At 66.3% G+C, this 18,061-nt stretch overlaps 1 protein-coding gene across 3 annotated transcripts in view; it reads right to left on the bottom strand.

Annotated features, from left to right (window-relative positions):
- Positions 1-18,061, bottom strand: part of ZFPM1 (zinc finger protein, FOG family member 1) — a 64,346-nt gene that overhangs the window by 24,935 nt on the left and 21,350 nt on the right. For 2 of the 3 annotated variants that reach the window (XM_045076418.1, XM_045076420.1), the window contains exons 2-3: positions 14,414-14,539; positions 11,909-12,034 (exon numbers count right to left, since the gene is read on the bottom strand). In XM_045076418.1, the coding sequence (XP_044932353.1) occupies positions 11,909-12,034; positions 14,414-14,539 (252 nt within the window). Of the gene's footprint in view, positions 1-11,908; positions 12,035-14,413; positions 14,540-14,936; positions 15,118-18,061 lie in introns of those variants that run through there. The other variant, XM_045076419.1, reaches the window with a different exon arrangement.

The raw sequence follows: 18,061 nt of genomic DNA, 5'->3' as shown, positions 1-18,061 counted from the left end.
CCTGCCGCCGGGTGCTGCTGCCCGTGCTCCATCCCACCGGGCTGGCCTGAGCCTGGGTGGAGCCGCCAGGCCACACTCCTGGAAACCAGCTGCAGGGGGGTGGCTGGCAGGGCGGCTGGCTCTGCTGTAGGCCGGCGGGCGCCAGGCACAGCGCCCACCCCAGGGCATGGCTCTGGGCACCCCGGTTGGGACCTCCGTGTGCCCGTCCCCTCGCGCAGGCGGTGGGGGAGGGGGTGGCGAGGCCACTGGCTGCTGGCCTCTCCCTGCCTCCTGCTTCCTGGTACCCTGAGACCCCTGTCCCCAGTGCTGGGGGCTGGACGCTCACGGTCCATGAACTCAGCCTCTCCGATGGGCTGCCTGTTCTTCAGGCCGGGGTCACTGACGGCCGTGTCCTGCAGGCCCTGGCGGTGCCTGGGACCCGGGGGCACCTGTGTCTGGAGGAGGGCTCCGGGGGGCAGAGCCAATGCTGGACACCCAGAGCAGCCGACCAGCCATGAGCCTGGGCACACGCGTGACCCCGGGACTTCCCTCCCCACACCCCTGCCTGTGCTGGGGGGGCACCCTTCTACAAGGAGTAGCACGGGGTGTGGGGGGGCAGGCCAGGAGGGGCAGGGCTGGGCCTGGGTCATGGGGAGCTGCCCTTGGACCACTGTGTGACTGCACCACAGGCCGGCAGGGGTTAGAACAGGAGCCGCGGCCCTGGCTCTGTGCTCCCCGCCCCCCCCCCGCCCCGCCCCACCCACCAGCTGGTGCCTGGGAACTTCTCTTCCTATCGCTGGAACATCACTGGAAATTATTGATTTTTTTGACACAGAACAACAGCCCATCTTTATCGGGCTGAACCCTGGCCCCAGCTAATGGCGGAGCTGGGGCCTCCTGGGAATCGCCAGCAGTGGGGGTGGGGCTCGTGGAGGCCCTTCACCGCTTGGGGGGCAGCAGCCCTGAGGGCAGGGGGCGTTTGTGGGTCTGGGGGCAGAGCCATGGGGACCAGGACATAGGTCGCTGGAAGGGACCCTGTGGGCAGCTAAAAGTCAGGTCTGGGGAGCAGGTTGTGGCGGGGGCGGCCTTCAACTCTGATCAGCCCCTCTGAATCCCCAACCCAGAGCTTCCTGGGGGTGGGGTTGTGCTCTCAGACACTAGACCCCCCGGAAAAAGCCAAGAACAGCTCACCTGGCAGGAGGAGACAGGGGGTGAGAGGTGGGGCCCGAGACCCCTTGGAGGTCTACGTGCCAGGCCCATGATGCTGCCAGGCTCCCCTCACAGCCCCACGGAGCCCAAGAACACTGCCTTCCTGGCACCTCTGAGTGTGAGAGCCCATGGTCCCTCTAGCCTTCTTGAAAAGCCAACTGCCGTGGGTCTAGGGGCCTCAGTCTTCCCAGCTGTGAAGTGGGGAGAGGGAGTCCCATCCGCTCCTGGGAGACCCTGAGGCTTGGGAGCTGGGGTGGGGGTCCGTGGCCCTCCCCGGCCCTGCCTTGTCCCGGCGGCAGGCTGGAAGCAGGATGTGTGATAAGGGAAAGAAAATGTCTCCTGTGCAAACAGCCTCTCTGGCTCCTATCGGCCTTCTGGCCCCTGCCCCGTTTTTCCAGGGGCCGACGCACTGAGGGCCCTTCCTTCCCATCCGGCCTCCAACTCACCACCTCCTGGCCTCTGGCCTGGCCAGCCCACCCTGCTGCTCCCTGTCTGGGCTGGGGTGTGGCCAGGGGTCCAGGCACAGTCTTCGCTCTGTAAATGGAAGGGTCTGGGCAGACGCCGAGTGGTCGCGAGGGTGGAGGGGTGACCCTGGGTAGTGACCCCAGCTTGGCAGGTACCCGCCTTCACCTAGGGTGGGGGGCAGCCACGGGCACGAGGTCACCTGACGTCATGGAGAACAGGACACTGCCAGCGCCTAGGGCCCAGTGAGCCCCTTAGGGCTTGCAAAGATCCTTCCAGAAATGCCAGTGGTCCCCAGGCACCTGCTGATCCCTTCTGAGCCTGGCGTCTCTCCTCTGCCCACCCACAGAGGCGGCGCTCCCACACGGGGGTGGCGGGGGGAGGCTAGGGCCCCCGGAGAGACCTGGGCCTACACGGGGTGCTGAACCTGCAGACACCTGCTTTCCTGGTGCTGAGCCGCCCGGGGCCTCCATCCCGCCCCTCCCCCTTCCCTGCCATTGCCATCGGGGTGGTTCTCCCCCTTCCCAGACCAAACCAAGGTCAGGGAGGACCTGGCCACACAGTGGGGGGGCGGGTGAGAGTTCAAGCCCGGGGGTCCAACCGCGTCCAGGGCTCTGCCTTCATGCCCCCGGACGGGTAGGGAGCAGGTCAAGAGCAGGGCCGGGCCGGCAGGGGAAGAGCGTGCTGGGCGTAGACAGAAGCTCTTGCCCTCTGCCTGCACGAGACCCAGCTCCTTCCCCCCTCTCCTCTGCTCAGGAACCCTCAGGCTTTCCCCGGACCCCAAATCAGGTGCCCTGTGCCGTCTGGGTGGAGCCCACCGCGGGGCATCTCAGCCATCGGAGCAGGCTCGCTCCCCCTCCAACCCTCACCCCTCGCTCATCTGTCAGGGCAGTGGCCCCGGGCCTCGGAGACCCAGCAAGGTCCCGGGAATCGGGGGAGGGGCTGCTCCTGCTCTGGGCCGGGGGGACTGGGAATTCTGCAGCCCCTGCGGAGGCCCAGGGAGTGGGGCAGGCGGTAGGCAGGTGCGGGGCCTCCAGGGTTTAGCCCCAGATCTGCTATTGCTGTGGCAAGACCCAGGCGAGTGTGTGCAGGGAGAGACACAGGCCGGCCAAGCGATTAGAAGTCCCTACAGACCTCGCTTCTCTTAGGATCGTTTTCCCCTCTTCTAGAGATTTTAGAGGTCAGCAAAGTAAATAACGGGGTGAGGAAGTAAGTGGCCCTGTCAGGAGCACAGGACAGACCGATGCCCATCCACGCGGAGGGACTCTGCAGGGGTGAATTCCCAGGAGCCGAACGGCTGAGTCCAGGCAGTGCACAGGGGCAGCTGTGAGGGCCGGATGAGGGCAGACCCAGGTTCGGGAAGCCGAGGCCCTGCGGACCCCGCGCAGACCACGGCCCCCCGAGCACCTGCCAAGACCACGGCCGGGACCCGGGGGAGCGGGGCTGAGCAGGCTGGCGGGGGGGGGGGGCGGCGGCAGTCTTCTGTTGTGGGGGCAAAGGCGGGTCCTGGGCCCGCGGGGGGGGGGTCCCCGCAACGACACACAAAAGCCCCTGCGATAGCATCACGCTAGCATCACGCCGCATCTCAGGCCCAGCTCGGCCCTTTCGGGCAGGATATGACCAGCCCTCGAGCCAGTGGCGGCCCCTTTGTCCCATCTCCAGGGACCGATCTTATCGGCCGCGTCCACCGCCGCCCGTAATGGAAAAACACGGTGAGGAAATCAAAAGTTACGCACAGAGATAGAGAAATAATAAATAAATAAATAAAGAGCGACCCACGCTGGCAGCAGGGGAGGGGGTCTCGGCAGAACAAGTGTCGGCCGGAGGGGTGGGCAGGAGGGCTGTGGGTGCTCCCGGTTCCCATCCTGGGTCTGAGACGGCCGCTGCACCGCGCCAAGCCTCAGTTTCTCCATCCGTCAGGTGGGTGTGACCGAGAAGCCCACTCTCTGGGGCTGGGGCAGATCCTACGAGACCCTGGCACATCCCAGACACACAGCCACGGCCACGGCCACGGCCACGGCCACAGGGAGGGCCCACACCGGGACCTGGGGGGCCGCTGTGCCCTGCAGCCCTCTGGCTGCCCGCCCTGCCGAGGCCCATCCCTGACCCTCCTCCTGCCTCCAGACAGCTCCGAGGCCCTGCCCCACCCCAGAGGAGCAGCTGAGCCCACAGAAGGGCACAGTGGGCCTGAGGCGCCCAGTGAGAGGGGACAGCTGGAGGCCACCTGTGGGGCCCCGCCAGCCAGGGAGGACAGGAGAGGGACAGGGGAGGCAGACAACACTGGCAAGGGGACCCCTTCTGGCCACCAAGACACGGGACCAGTGCTGGTCCCGGGAAGGGAGCCCTGCTGGTTTGTGCGAGAGCGATAGCCAGGGTGGCTGCTGGGCGGGAACAGTCCCGTCATCCCGGGTGTCTCCTAGGTGCGTGTCTGTGGCCAACTCCCCGTGGAGGCCACAGGCTTGAGCGTGCTGAGCTGACATGCCCCAGGCCACATGGCCAGGCCGGGGAGAGTCTGGGTTTGGGCCTAGGAGGACAGAGAACGAGAGTTCTGGAAGGGGTCCCCCAGGCGTGGACAGGGAGACCCCGACCTGTCACTGACATTTGGGAGGGGCTGGCCTGGGTTAGGCAGCCGCTCAGACACAGCCTGGGGCCAGGGGGCGGTCTGGCCTCGGCAGGAAGCCGGGCGGGAGGGCGGAGGAGGAAGCCGGGCTCGATTAGCCTCGGCGGCCGAGATAGGCCACCCCGGCCACAGATAGCCGCTCCCGGAAGGCCGGTGAGGTCAGCGGGCAGCACAGGGCAGGCGGCCAGGCCTGGGCCCCCACCCGCCGTCGGGTGGCCGAAGACTCAGGCCACTGTTCTGTCTACCTGCCCTCCGCCAAGCAGTGTCTGCACCTGGGGAGGGGCTGGGGTAGCCCCTGGGGACTGTGTGCGACACAGGAGAGGGGAGAGCCCCCTGCAGCTGGGGAGGGGGCCACTCCCCAGGAGGCAGGGCCGTGGGTGGGCTCAGTCCCCACTCAAGTGCCCAATGAGGCCCTGGGGGGGCCTCAGTTTTCACATCTGTAAAACAGGGAGCACAGCATCTGCTGCCAAACTTCCACCGGCTTCCTCACAGGTCTCCCGTGCACCCCAAGGGGGGAGCCCTGCCCCCAGCCCTTCCTTCCCTGCAGTGCCCCCACAGGGCTTTTGCTGGGCTGAGCTCTATGGGGTGGGTTACCCAGTGCGTCTGTAGCCTGCTCCCCGAGCCGTGCGCAGTCTGTGCGCATCCCTGCCCCCCGCCCGCTCCTCCATCCCTGGCTCAGCGTCCGAGCCCCTCACTGCTGCCTCTGCCCCAGGCTGTAGCCCCAGGAGGGCAGTGGCCGGGCTGTCTGTCCAGGCCATGTCCCCGGAGTGTCTACTACACGGCAGGTGCACCACGGACAGAGGCACCGACCAGTGAGCCAACGGGACGAGCTGCGCCGGCAGGACGGTGGTCTCCGGGTCTTGTGAACACCTGCTCCCCTCACAGGAGCCGGGCCCTGGGGGACCTGCGGCCCACATGTCTGCTGGGGATGCAAATGGAAGACAGAACCAGCCAAGGGCCCATCTGGGTGTGGTAAAGAGCCACTAATCGCCATGAGGGGCTGCCCGGGGTCAAGGGGTCAGCAGCCCAGCCATGGGGGAAGCCACAGCCAGCTCTGTGCCTCAAGAGTCCCCACCAGAGAGGGACAGACTGGTCTTACCACAGATGCGCCTCTGCACATGGCCTTTCTAGGGTGCGGTGCGTGGCCTGGCCCCCCGTGCCCGCTGGGTAGTGCAAGAGTGGGCTTCCATGGGGTCCAGGCCAGTCATGGAGGACAGGCCACGGGCTCACGCATAGCCCCTCGGCCCTGGCCCAGGGGCCCCCCTGTAGGCCCTGCTCACAGAGGTGGGCAGCCCTGAGCTGTGGTGGTGGACGCAGGCCGAGGGTCCCATGGTCAGTGTGCCCCCAGGGGCCTGGGCTGGCAGAAGCGGCTGACGGCTGAACTCTGTTTCCAAGACAACCATGTATGCGAGGCAGCCCCCTTGCTCTGAGCCTGCCTCCTCCCACCTCACCCCTGCACATACCCTGGCTGCAGGGGGCTCTCCCCTCCCCTGTGCCCTCTGCCCGGGGCAGCGGTGCCCCTCCCTCTCGTGGGCTGGGCACTGTGTGGGCTCGGTGAGACGTCAACCCCCTCTGTTCCTCGGACACATGACTGCGTTGCTCCCGTATTACGTGGTCTCTGTCTCCCGGACTCGGACATCGGCTCCCCGGGCGCTGGGAGGCTGCCGGCCCCAGGCAGCATCGAACCTCCGCGTGTTTGCGGAGCGAGTCAGCGAGCTCCTTCTCTTCCGACTCCTGGGCCGCGGGAACCACGCTCTCTGGGCTCCGCGGCCTGCGGCCCCACAACACACCCCGAGGGACGGAGGGACCACCCCTGGGGCCCCCAGCAGGTGCTCAGTAAGCACCTGTGCAGAAGAAACGTGGGCCGACCACAGGGGACACACAGCACCCTGGCCCCGGGCCGCCCCCATCTCCTGGAGCCTCCATCTGCTCGGCTCGGGAGGGGTCGAGGGCCGGCGGCGTGGGTCTGGGGGCGCACGTCCCCCGGGGCCCACGCAGCGTGGACTCCCTTCCCGGGGACGCCCAGAAGACGTGGCTCCTGACCCAGCCACTGGGGCTGGTCTCTGGAGCTGCTGACCCCAGGCTGACCCTTGCCACCCGCCGTCCCCCTCGCTTGCCCCTCCCCCATCTGTTAATCTAAGACAAACAGGCCTATCGGGCCGCGGTGCCAGGCCCCACGATAACGCAAAATAGCTGAAATGATTTTTCCCACCCACACACACGGGGCCGGTGGGAGGGAACGCGCGGCCAGGCCCTATCGGTCCATCTCCCGGGCTGTCCATCAGGACAGGCTGTCCTGCCTCGCAGACCGACTGCCCGCTGCCCGATAACAAACCTTGAGGTTTGCCTCGAAACTCCGGCAAGGAGATTAGTCAGCCGAGCACGGCCCAGATAGGCAGCCTGACGCCCTTGCTCTCACCCTGGGGGCCAAGATTCCAGCAGGCTCCCCAGGACCCCCAGGGTGGGGGTGAGGCTCCACAGCTGGAACAGGAGGCAGCCATCTCCTCCGGCCCCTCACAGCACCATGCTCTGGGGGAGTCTTCTGACTCATCTGCCGCATGGCAGAGAGCCAAACACCTCACTTAAAACCCTCCAGTCCCTCATTTTAGAACCAAGACAGAAGAGCCATGTATGGTCCCTACACTGAGCCCAGACCTTGACCCATCAGTGTCCATCCTAATGCTCCAGCCACACCCGGGTACTCAAACCTCAGGGCCTTTGCACATGCCTGCTCCGTGTCTGGACTCCCTCACCCCACTCTGGTCGGTCCTTTAGGCCTTGGCTGGGGAGGTTTCTGCTGACCTACAGTGCCATGAGGACATGGCCAGCCTTCCCGTCTCTGCCTCCAGGGCCTGAGATGCGGACAAAAAAGGTAACCCCTGATGCCAGCCGGATTTTGTTTTATAAGCAGTGGTCACCAGGAAAGAGTTCCTGGTTCCAAGGCAGTTGTGGGTCAAAGGGACCCCAGTCCTGGGGCTCTGATCACAAAGCCAGGCCTGGCCACCGAGTGTGAGTCTGACCACCCCTTCCTTCTTCACAGCCACCTGATATCCCCAGAGCTGGTGGGGAGCCACTGGGGGCCTCCCAGGTTCACCTCCCTGCTCCCCACCTGGCAGGTGGCACCTGTGGACAGCCTAGCACTCAGCAGCCGGGCGCCCACTGCCCCAGCCGGGGTGTCTGGACCTTGGCTCCCAGACCGGCAGATCGAGAGCAGGTTCTCGCCTGCCCCGTGCCAGGCAAGCCGGCGGGGAGGGGACCCCACTCCACGAGGCTGGTTGCAGAGGACGCTCCTGGACCGCCCCTCCAGGGTCCCCACAGCTGTTCCCTTCCTCTGGTTCCCTCACGACCCAGCCAGGCAGGCTGGGGCACGCCAACTGCCATGGGACAGGGGCTCCAATGGGGGCCAGGAGGTGGATGAGGGGACCAGGACCCATACTCAAGATGGGACCCTAGAGGCCCTCGGTCCTAACAGGGCTGGCCTGTGGGCCCAACCTGCTTTTCCTTGATGTTAAATGTGGAGACGGGGGGTGGGATGATAGCAGGAGGGCTGGGGAGGGAGTAGGGGCCGACCCCTCACAGCAGAGAGCTCCTGGCCGGCTGCCCTCCAGACATGCTTTGGGGACTGCAGATTTCAGCTCTCAGACATTTGCCTATCAGAATTTTAAGCAGCCAGCCCCTCCAGCGGACAAGGTCATTTCGGAGATAAAAACACTGAGCCCCCCGCCCCCCCGGCTCCCATCTTTCCCTCCAAGCCGCCAGCCCAGCGTCCCCCTTTTCCCGAGCCCCACGGGGGGCCTTCCCCATCGCGGGTTGTAACCCTCCTCTGCAGCCCAGGGACCAGGCTCCCCCTCTCCCCTGCACCCTGCTCAGGCCCGGGCCTCGGCTGCACCCCGGAGCCTTCAGACTCTCCACTTGTTACCTTCTCACCCCGGGAGGCCCATGTGGGGGTCTCCCCGCTCGCCAGCATCTCCTTTCCCCACGCACCCCGTGGCCGACTCGCTGGCGTGGTTCGAGCTCACCGCACGGGGGACACGTCCCTGCACACCAACCCACGAGGCCAAGAGGGTATTCATGGAACCCCTGGGGTGGGCTCTGTCCTGGCTGTCACCTGCCCGTTGTGGGCTGCTGTCCCGCACCTCCGAGGACAGAGGTGACAGTGCTGGCTCAGAGCTGGGTCTCCACTCCCGCCTGGCCCCACCGACTCGAGGGGCAGTGGAGGCTTCTCGTGCCCAGGGCAGGGGAGAGCATCAGGGGATGAGCCCACACCGCGGAGGGCAGCCTCTCTCTGCCTGGGGGCCACAGTGCCTTTCTGGCCCGGCAGTGGCTTCTCCCCACAGACCCCACCGACACTTTGCAGAGGACTGCGGGCTGCCCAGGCGGGCGGAGACCGCTGTGGCTGGCCCTCTGCCCACCGTGGGGATGACCGCTCTACAGGCCCCCGGGGAGGCCACCACTCTTGGATCTCCCCAGCCCCAGTGCAGAGATGAGGAAACGGAAGTCCCGAGAGGTCAGGCAAACAGCCCACAGTCGCTCAGCAAAGCTGGACCCAGTCCTGGCCAGGTGTGCCCGGGGGGCCTGCTCCTGCCTCTCAGGGCGGCTACACGGAGCGGCTCCCATGGGACCAGGGATGCTCAGAACCTAAGCCGCCAGCCGCCCACGGAGCTCACAGCTCCTTCACACGAAGACACCCCCCCGAGCACCCCCCCTTGCCCCCAGGCTGCTTTTGGAGCTCTGGGGTCAGCAGGCATCAGGAGGGGGCAGGAATGGGCCTAGGAGACTGTGGGCCCCGCACTCCAGTGTTGAAGACGCTCCGGCTCCCCTGGGGCCGCCCCTGCGCTGGGGGGTGTCAAGGCCCTTCGGGGAGGCCGCTCTCCTGCCTGGTGCCTGGGGAGCCCTGGGGGTGCTCGTGGTCATCTGCTCTAGGCCTCGACCCCCGGAACGGCAGCTACCTTGCACGTGCGTGCTAGGCTGGGGACACAGAGGCCCTGATGCCCTCTCTCTGCTGGGCTCAGTCACCCTCCCCTGGGCCTCCCTGGGTGGTAGGTCCCCCGGGGCAAAGGGGATCCCCTAGAGCCCCATGAGCCCTGGTCAGTGGATGGCATCCAGACAGCAGAGGTGGGGGTGAGCACTGGGTGAAGTGCCGGGTGCGTGGTGAGCCCGGGGCTCTGTGCCATGACCAGGGCCCGCCTCCTGCACGCTGGGTGGGCAGCGGAGGACTGGGGCCCCGTCACTCCCCCAAAGCCAGGCAGCGCATGGTGCACCGGGGTCCAAGCTAGATCCTTCATCCCAGAGAACGGGAGCTGGTGTCCCCCAGGCGGGCCTCCAGAGCCCGGTCCCCGAGCCCGGGGGTGGGTCCAGCACCTTTTCCCACATCTGGGGACACTGAAGCGGCTGCCAGCCAGAAGCCAGACAGACTCAGTGACACAGGGAGGGAGGGAGGCTCGCCCAGGACTGGCAGAGGGGCTCAGAGGTCAGAAAGGGGAACGGGGGGGCAGGGCTTGTGGGCAAAGGCCACAGCGGCACGCTCCTCGGCCGCGGCGGGTCACTGGGCTGGGCAGTGCCCTCAGGGACGCCGGCCTGGACAGGCCCTGCTGCCCCGTCGCTGGCACGGGCAGCCCCGCAGAGATAAGGACTCGGCGGGCCTCTCTGGCTTCCCTGGCGGCGATAAGTGGGCCTGCCTGGGCTCTGATAGGGGGCAGGCCCCACGGCGGTTGGCCACTGGCGGCTTATCGGCCCATCGCTGCCCACTGTGCAGATACTCCTATCTGCGGAGGCTGACAGAGAGCCCCCTGGCCCCACAGGGTGCACCCCAGCCCTAAACCACAGCCACCCCAGGGCCAACCCCAGCCCTGGGTTCAGTCCTCGGCCTCTCAGGGCCTCCATGGCCCATCTATAAAGTGGGGGTGAGGATTCTAACACCGAAGGGTGGGTGAGGCCCACTGGGGCGGCGACGGAAGCCGGCGCTGACGTGGCACAGCCCCCTCCGGAGTCAGGCCTGCACCCTGGAGCCGGGTCAGCACCCCACTGGGCCACCTCCCTGCTGGGTGACCTTGGATAAGTCTCTCTGTCATGCTGGGCCCACCCCAGAGGCTGGTGTGGGGGCTGCCTGGTGCTGTTCCCCCCATGGACGCTCTCCCCGGCGGCTGTGGCCGCAGCCTATGGCTTGCCCAGCGGCCTGTCAGGGCCCCGCAGGCACAGGGGTGGTCCCTGCTCCCTGCACTGAAACACGAAGTTCCCTGATAAAGAGTAGAATGTGAAGGGTCACGGCCGGGGCAGCAGTGACCTGCCTTCTGTGGGGGCCGCCGTGTTACCTCGTCCACAGCTGGGGACACTGAGGCAAGGACCGCGGTCGGACCACAGGGTCCTCACCCAGGGCTCGTGGCACCATCCTGTGTGCGGAAAGGCCCCAGGGCAGACCCAAGCACCCAGCAGGTAGGCACATGGCTTAGCAGTGCCTGACCAGGCCCCGAGGGCCTCAAGGACACAGGGCCCTGCGTCCCCCACCCTCGGACCAGCGGCGCCTTGGTGGAGACAGGACACGTGGCCGCCACCTATCTGCCAGGACACCTGGGTGCCCCCTGCCACCAACGGGACCCCAAGATGGCAGGGTCACAGCTGGGGGACATGACGCCCAGTCTGCGAAGGGCAGCACGCCTGCTACGCTGGGGGGGGGCAGCGGGGTCCCCAGCGCTGTCTTACCCAGGACGTGCGGCCCCGAGGCAACACCACAGCCCAGCCAGGGGGGGAAGGGCTGAGAGTGGACTCACTTTCCCAGTGACGTGGGGTCCCTGTCCTGGTTGTGGCCATCTGTGGCCCTCAGGAGAGTAAATGGGCAGCCTCTGGGCCCTGGCCGTGCCCCCCCTGACCCCGCAGCAAGGCCCTGCCTGTGTGCCCCCTGCCACCACCCCGAGCCTCACCCGCACCACAGCCACATGCACAGTCCCGGGCCCGCCTGCTCCCGGCCATCTGGTACACAGCAGGCGCTCAATGAATGCTTCCCGCACCTGCACTTGTCCTTGGTCCCCAGCCCTTGAGGAGAAGCCATGCCTGTGCCTGGAGACGCAACCCTAGAAATACCCCCGACGCCACCCCATGTTCCTCAGGATTACAAAGAACAGGCACACCTGCCGTGCCCAGGTTCTCCGTTATCCGTGAAGGCACAGGCGCGGAGGACACCTCTGGTCAGAATTTTGGCTGCAAACTGGTGATCGGGCCGAAGGGGGGCAGGAAACTCCCCTCAAAGCCACGTCCCGGGCTCCAGCACCGGGCAGGTGGGGCCAACGCTGGTCTGCCATGGGGCTGCAGCCACCCGCACAGACCTGGACCCCCAGCCCAGCGGGGATGGCCCTCCAGACGCACCCCTGCAACGTCTCTCCTGCCCTTCCCCGCTGCTCTTCTTTCCCAGCCCAGGGGGGACGCCTCCTGGGAGCCCCCAGGACTTGTAGGCACGGCGTGGTGCCCAGCCCCATGGGCGGGCTGGACTTTGGAATGGGCCCCGACCCTGGCTCAGAGGCTTGCCCACTGGCCTCCTCAGACAGGAGGTGGGGCGTGTCCCCCACAAGCTGCCAGGACAGCAGTCTCCCCAGATTTTCAGAAGGCTGGGCCACCAGACCCCGACCGACTGCGGGTGTGCTTTACCTGGCCCACTCCAAGAGACACCGGACTCCTCCTCCAGCCTCGTGTCTGGCTCCTGCCCCTCCATCTCCTGGGGGCCTCCTGGGGGCGTGGGGGGCAGTGGTGATGGTCGGGATGGGGGGTTAGCGTCTGCAGACAGAAAGCACCTGATCAGGCCCCGCGGTCCCTGAGTGATGATTCACCCACCTCCCCACCCTGCCCTGTGGCTGGGAGGGAAACTGAGGCCCAAGTGGGGGACACGTGCCCAAGGTCACCCCCACACCCAGGCTGGCTTTAATGGGGGCAGACACCTCAGTTTTCTCCTGGGCCTTCAAAACCTCTCATCCCTTCATTAATTATGGCAATAATTGCTTTTCTAACTGCAGCCAATAATTAGAGTGCAGCGTGCCCTACTAGGCACACCCAGGCCAGCGGGCACACGTGTGGGCCCCAGCTCCTCGGTCTACTGTGCCAGCAGCTGGGGGCCCCTCGAGCTGGGCCCTGAACCCAATTCCAGCCCAAAGGGCATATTTGCCTTCCCTGCTGAGCCTGATAACTCCCGCAGCCCCCAATCGATGAGCTCCCATAAAAGCCCCCCCTTGGTGACGTCATGCGCCCGGCAGATTATTAATACCCAAGATAAGGGCCGTGATTAACATCAAATAAATCAATCACACAGTATAAAAGTCCTATTATTTTTGGCTATAAATCAACGTGGCTGGCGTTTGAGCTCCAGCCACGGCGCGGGAGCCGAGCGAGCCCACCCCTCCCATCGCCTTATCTCGTCCATCGCCGCGTTATCACCACGGACTGTGCCAGGTGCAACCCCGGCTGCTTTTTCCAGCTCCTTCCCGGGCCCCGCCCCCCCTGCGCGCAGCCCCAGCGAGGAGCAGATCAGATAAGGGCTGGCTCCCCGGGAAAACCACCCGGTCGAAGTCCACCAGCAACAGGCACTTGCCCTTTGGCAGCTCCGGATGCCCCCGGCGGCACACAGTGCCCAACAGCAGTGATGATTGCGGGGCGATAAGGGGGCCCCTCGCGTGCTCCTGCCGCCCTGGCCGCCCAGACACAGATGTAGAAACTGAGGCTCAGGCAGGGCAGGGGCACGGGCCCCGGGGAAGGGCCGGGGGGCACACCGGCTGCACCTCGAGCCGCCAGGAAGAGAAGGCGGGCGGCAGAGGTAACAGCAATGAACACGACGCGGCTCCCCAGCCACTGTCCCTGGGTGGGGAGCCGCGGCCCCTGCTCCCAGTGAGCCTGCTGCTGCGGAAAGGGACACTGGGGCCAGCAGGTCTCCGAGGACGAGGCTCGCTGGGCTCCGGGCCTGTGGTCATCCCAGGGGGCGGGGCACGGAGGCACTGAGACTGGGAAACGCCGGGGGCCAGTTGGGGGGGGTCCACAGTGAGCTTGGTGGGCCTGGGACCTCTGCTGGCCCCTGGCCAGTGCCCTCCTGGCTCTGCCCTGGCAGGCACGCCCCTCTCTGTGCACCCTTTCAGGCTCTGCCCAATCTCTCCTTCGCCCCACCATGCTGCCGGCCTCACTCATGGCCTTCCAAAGGGTCCAGCCTGGGACAGTATCCTTCCCATCAGACTACGGCCTGGGGGTCACTCGGGCCCGTGTGACCAGAGCCGCACGGCCCTGACTGGCGGTAAGAGCTCGGCCTCAGGCAGCAGTGGGGAGGCAGGGAGAGGCGAGTCACGCTCAGGACGGGCAGCCCCCAAGCCAAGTTTCCTCCTCAGGAAAACAAGGGTGAGGTCTGGCCTCCCCCCACGGCTCCAGCGCAGGGGGGCCTCTCCTCCTGGGGTGTCTGGGGGTACGGCTAGCTCGAGAGCCTGTCCTCACTAGGAGGCCCGCTGGGGACCTGTCCAGAGAGCAGGCTTCCCTGTGTCAGGCTGATTCACCCCTGGGTCTCTCTCCAACACCACCCCCACCCCCACCCCGGAAACTGCCACCAAGAGGGTCCAAGGAAAGGTTCCAGACATGGGATGGGCCTGGGGGAAGCAGGCTTTGTAAGAGGGGCGATCACCCTGAAGCCAGGTCTGGGATGATCAGATCATTACTCGGGTGTTTACAGGCTGTGTGACCCTGGACAAGTCCCTTAACCTCTCTGGGCCTCACTCCCTCGTCTGTAAAACGGGGTAAAGGGCCATAGCAGGAGAACCTGCTATGTGCTGAGGCCTCCCTGCCCCCATCCCACAGAGGGTCAGCGGAGATTTTCTCGAGGTCACTCGAGCCCAGGACTCCCGGTCCAAGCCTGGGCTAGACCTTCCCCAACGACGCCTTTGTCTCCTCATCTGTAACCAGGGGGGGCCAGACTCCCAAGGCCCTCCCGACGCTGAGGGTGCACATGTGTCCTGCGCCCGCCCCTCCAGGCCCTGGGGGTCAGGGCCCTGCCGGCCAGCAGCCCCAGCCACGGGCCCACAGACACCAGCCGGCTCAAGGTGCGCTTCACAGGGGTGGGCGTGGGAAGGGGAGGGACTGCGCGGGCTGTGGGACCCCGGCCTCCAGCGCACCCACTGCCCGACTCACCTGGACTGGAAGGGGTCGGGGGCTCGGGCTCCGGCTCCGGCTCCGGCACTCCGGCCTCTGGCTCTGGGAGGCGGGTGCCATCCATGGCCTGAGCCTCCTCTGCAGCCTCCACGTCTCCAAGGGAACCTGCGGACACAGCCCAAAGGGAATCGTGAGGTGCTGTGGGGCGATGGCCCCTGGCCTCCAGACCCCCTCCCGGGCAGAGGGCACAGGCTCCGCCACCCCACAAGGCCAGGGGCCATGAGTGGCACCCCGAGACCCGTGTGCACCTCGCCCTGGGATCAACCCCAGTGCTGGCAACAGTTCCAACGTCCGGGGTCACCGCCGCATTCCCACCGCCGCATTCCCACCACCCCTCCGCCCTGCAACCTCTCAGCCCCTTGGGCCTGAGACCCCCCCCAGACCCCCTTGGGCTGGGACCTCCCTGGGTCTCCCCTCCACTCTGCTCCAAGCTGTGGGAGCAGACGCGCCGCCCCTTCTGGTTCAGGGGGCTTCTGGGGGTCGCACGGACCACAGCCCTCACCTCACCCTCGCCAGGCCTCTCTGGGGGTTCGCGCAGCCGCAGTGCGTGTGTGCAGCCCCACAGACGGGGGTGACTCTCTCCCGGGCCCAGAGCGGGTGCCTGGAGGAGCCCCTCACACTCAGGCGCCGCGGTCTGGCAGCTTCGTGAGGGTGGGCCCCATGCGTGGCGTCCAGGAAGCGCAGGGAAAACCGGGCTTTGGGAGCCCGTGCTTGATGGGGCACAGGTGGGGGAGGGCACAGGTGCCGGCAGTTAGGCCTCTGGGACTTAAGGGCCTCAGGTCCGCAGCACCTGATTCCAATCCCATCTTCTTGCAGGGGTCCTCCACAGAGATCCCTGCGGCTGAGAAGGTGGACCGAGGGCCCAGAGACTTCGTGGGGGAGGGGGGAAGCCACACACACACCAGGGGTGTCCCTCGTGCCAGTCTGGGCAGAACCCTCCGTCCCCGAGGTCAGACCAGGGCGTCCAGGGGGGCGGACAGAGGGAACACTGGTGAGCAGGTGTCCCTCCTTAGCCTGCCCTCCGTCTCCCCAGGCCCCTTCTGGCTGTCTCTGTCTGGGCCCTAAGCCCCCGAGACCGGTGCTGGCACTGGGTCTGCCTCCCGGCCCAGTCACCTTCCCAAATTGCTCCTCCAGCCGCCTGTCCTGCCCCCCGACCCCAGTCATCAGGGCATGGCCACAGGGCAGGGTCCTGACTCACAGACACCCCCTCCCTACTCAGCCCACTCAGGAGTAGGTGGGGAGCTCTTCTGGGCCCAGGGTGCCAACCCCACAGCAGCCAGGCCCTCCTGTTGCTCAGAAACTGAGCAAGAAGAAACAGCTGGAAGTCATGACGTCTACAAATCCAGGCGTCGGGAGCTCCTGATGGGGCAGGATGGGGCTTCGGGGACAGAGGCATGCGGGACAGAAGGGCCCGCTTTCAGGGGCTGAGCTCCCCATCCCTGGAGGCGAGCAAGCAGCAGCTGACGGAGATCCGACCAGGATTCATACCTCTGTGACCTTTTGTACATCATGAACACTGCCGGGATCTGATGAAAGCCAGGGCCTTCTCCCCAGAAAACAGAGAGAGACCAAAATCTGCCCCGTTTCAACGGCTTGTCCCCAAACTCCTAGTCGTCTTCGTGGTGCCCTTCCTCACTCCCTCCTTTGCTGTGCTCCCCCAGGGGTGAAACCTGGTGGCCCAAGCCGGGGTCCACTGCGAGCCACAGAAGTGGGCTCATGGCTGCAGTCCAGGGAGGCTATGACAGAGGGAGCAATGGAGACACGAGGCTCCAGCCTGACTTCCCCAGTCTAGCAATCTCCATGGGGCAACGCGGTGGGCAAGCTGGTCTTCTGTTTGCCTTTCAGCTCAAACCCCTGGTCACTGGCAGACGGCGGCCAGCTCTAGTAAGGAAAACCGAGTGTTCCCGTCAGGGCGGACGCCCTTCCTGCCTCCCGCAGACATCTGGGGCGGACACCGCTCCAGGAGGCAGAGGTGCCCGGGACATCTGGACTCTGGGGGGGACTTCCAGGCCTGCTGGGGAGACGGTCAAAGAACCACGGACGGGCCCCAAACAGGAAACAACAGATTCTAAGAGCCGTGAGGGAGGGGAGATGCCACCAGCAGAGGTCGGAGGTGACAGACCGCTGGGAATACGGCTCCGGATGGAGGGCCGCGGGACCGGACAGAGCTCCGCTTCGAGGCTGGAGAGAGGCCAGGCGAGGAGTGGACCCTCATCCCAGAGGCACCGGGGAGCCACAGAGAGCCCCAGGCAGAGGTATTTACGGGCCGTCTGGACTCCAGCTCCAGACCTGAGCCCCGGCCTCCCCCGGATGCCCTGGAGCCGTAATTACAGGAGACGGACAGGTGCTCATGCCCCTGTGGCCAGGCTGAGACCGCACAGAACCAGTCCCAGGCCAAGTCTCGTGCTCGCTTGTTGATGTGCCTGCGTGGACAGGCGAGCCTGACGTGGACCGGGCACAGCCCAGACTGGTCCAGCTTGTGCCCCTGGGACGGCTGCTGTGACCTCCCCGGGCATGCATCTGGGCAGGGAACCAGAGGCTGTTGGGGAGGCTGGCCTCGAGCTGCCCAGCCTGTGGGGCTGGTCCCGAGCAGGTGCCGCCGGTCCCTGTGGCCACAGCGTGGCTCCCGTCGCCGGGCAGCACGAAGGCCTCTGGGGTCAGCCTGAGACATGCGTGGGCCTCCCACAGCTCATTAGAGCTCTAAGGGGATGTTGTGTAGCTGAATGGCCACAGGACCTTGGGGCCTCAGTCGCCTGCTCTGGTGACCGGGTACGAAGCCACCTGCTCTCGGGGCGGAGCTGACGCGGCCCTCCCCACCCATGCCTGACCCAGGAACGCAGCTCTGACTGTCAGGGCCCTGCTCAGGTGGCCTCAGCCACCCAGGGAGGCCCCAAGCTTGCGGCAGGCCCGTTTATGGGAGAACAAAGGCCCCCGCGCCGCACAAAGGCGTGACAAGGAGCGTGAAGAAAGAGGCGGCCAGGCTGCCGCAGTTGATTCTAATGCCGCTAATTCAGTTCCAGCACAATTAAAGCCGGGCTGATAGTGCTACAGACAGCCGCCGACCAGCAAAGTGCTCCCAGCCCTTGAGCCGCTGTGTCACAGCCAAGGCTGCATTGTGCCTGCCTCGGCACCCCGAGAATGGGCCATCCCGCCCCCTGGGGCACCTGCAGTCCTGGGCGGGGCACCTGGGTCCCACTCTGCTGGGGGCTTGGGGAGGAGGGCTCCTCCGCTGGCCACACATCAGGGTGCTGCTGCATCTCCAGCAGCCCTGTGCCGGGAATGAGCTCCCCGGGCCCCTGGGGGACGCTCTGTGGCCAAAGACCCCAAGAGCTCAGTCAGGCCAATCCGTACACAGCAGATGTCCGTGCTGCATGACCTCAGGCCGGTTACTCGACCTTTCTGTGCTTGGAAACCACAAGTGCTCCTCCGTCACAGGGTGAGGGGAGTAGTGAGTACGCCCCTCCGTCATGACCTGTCCCCACTCGACGCACAGCAGGGCCTGGGGGAGGGGGTGGGGATGGCGCGGCCCCTGTCGTTGCCAGACACCAGCCCTGTGCTCAGCATCTTACAATGCTCTCCCTTAACCGCCGCTGCTCGGTGGCCCAGCGTGCACAGTGGTGGGGGAAG

This window comes from Mustela putorius, unplaced genomic scaffold (genome assembly GCF_011764305.1).
Source record: "Mustela putorius furo isolate JIRA1106 unplaced genomic scaffold, ASM1176430v1.1 tig00000174_pilon_pilon_pilon, whole genome shotgun sequence".
Lineage (NCBI taxonomy): Eukaryota > Metazoa > Chordata > Mammalia > Carnivora > Mustelidae > Mustela > Mustela putorius.
The sequence above is the reverse complement of the archived record's forward strand: the minus strand, read 5'-3'. Positions and strand labels throughout refer to the sequence as shown.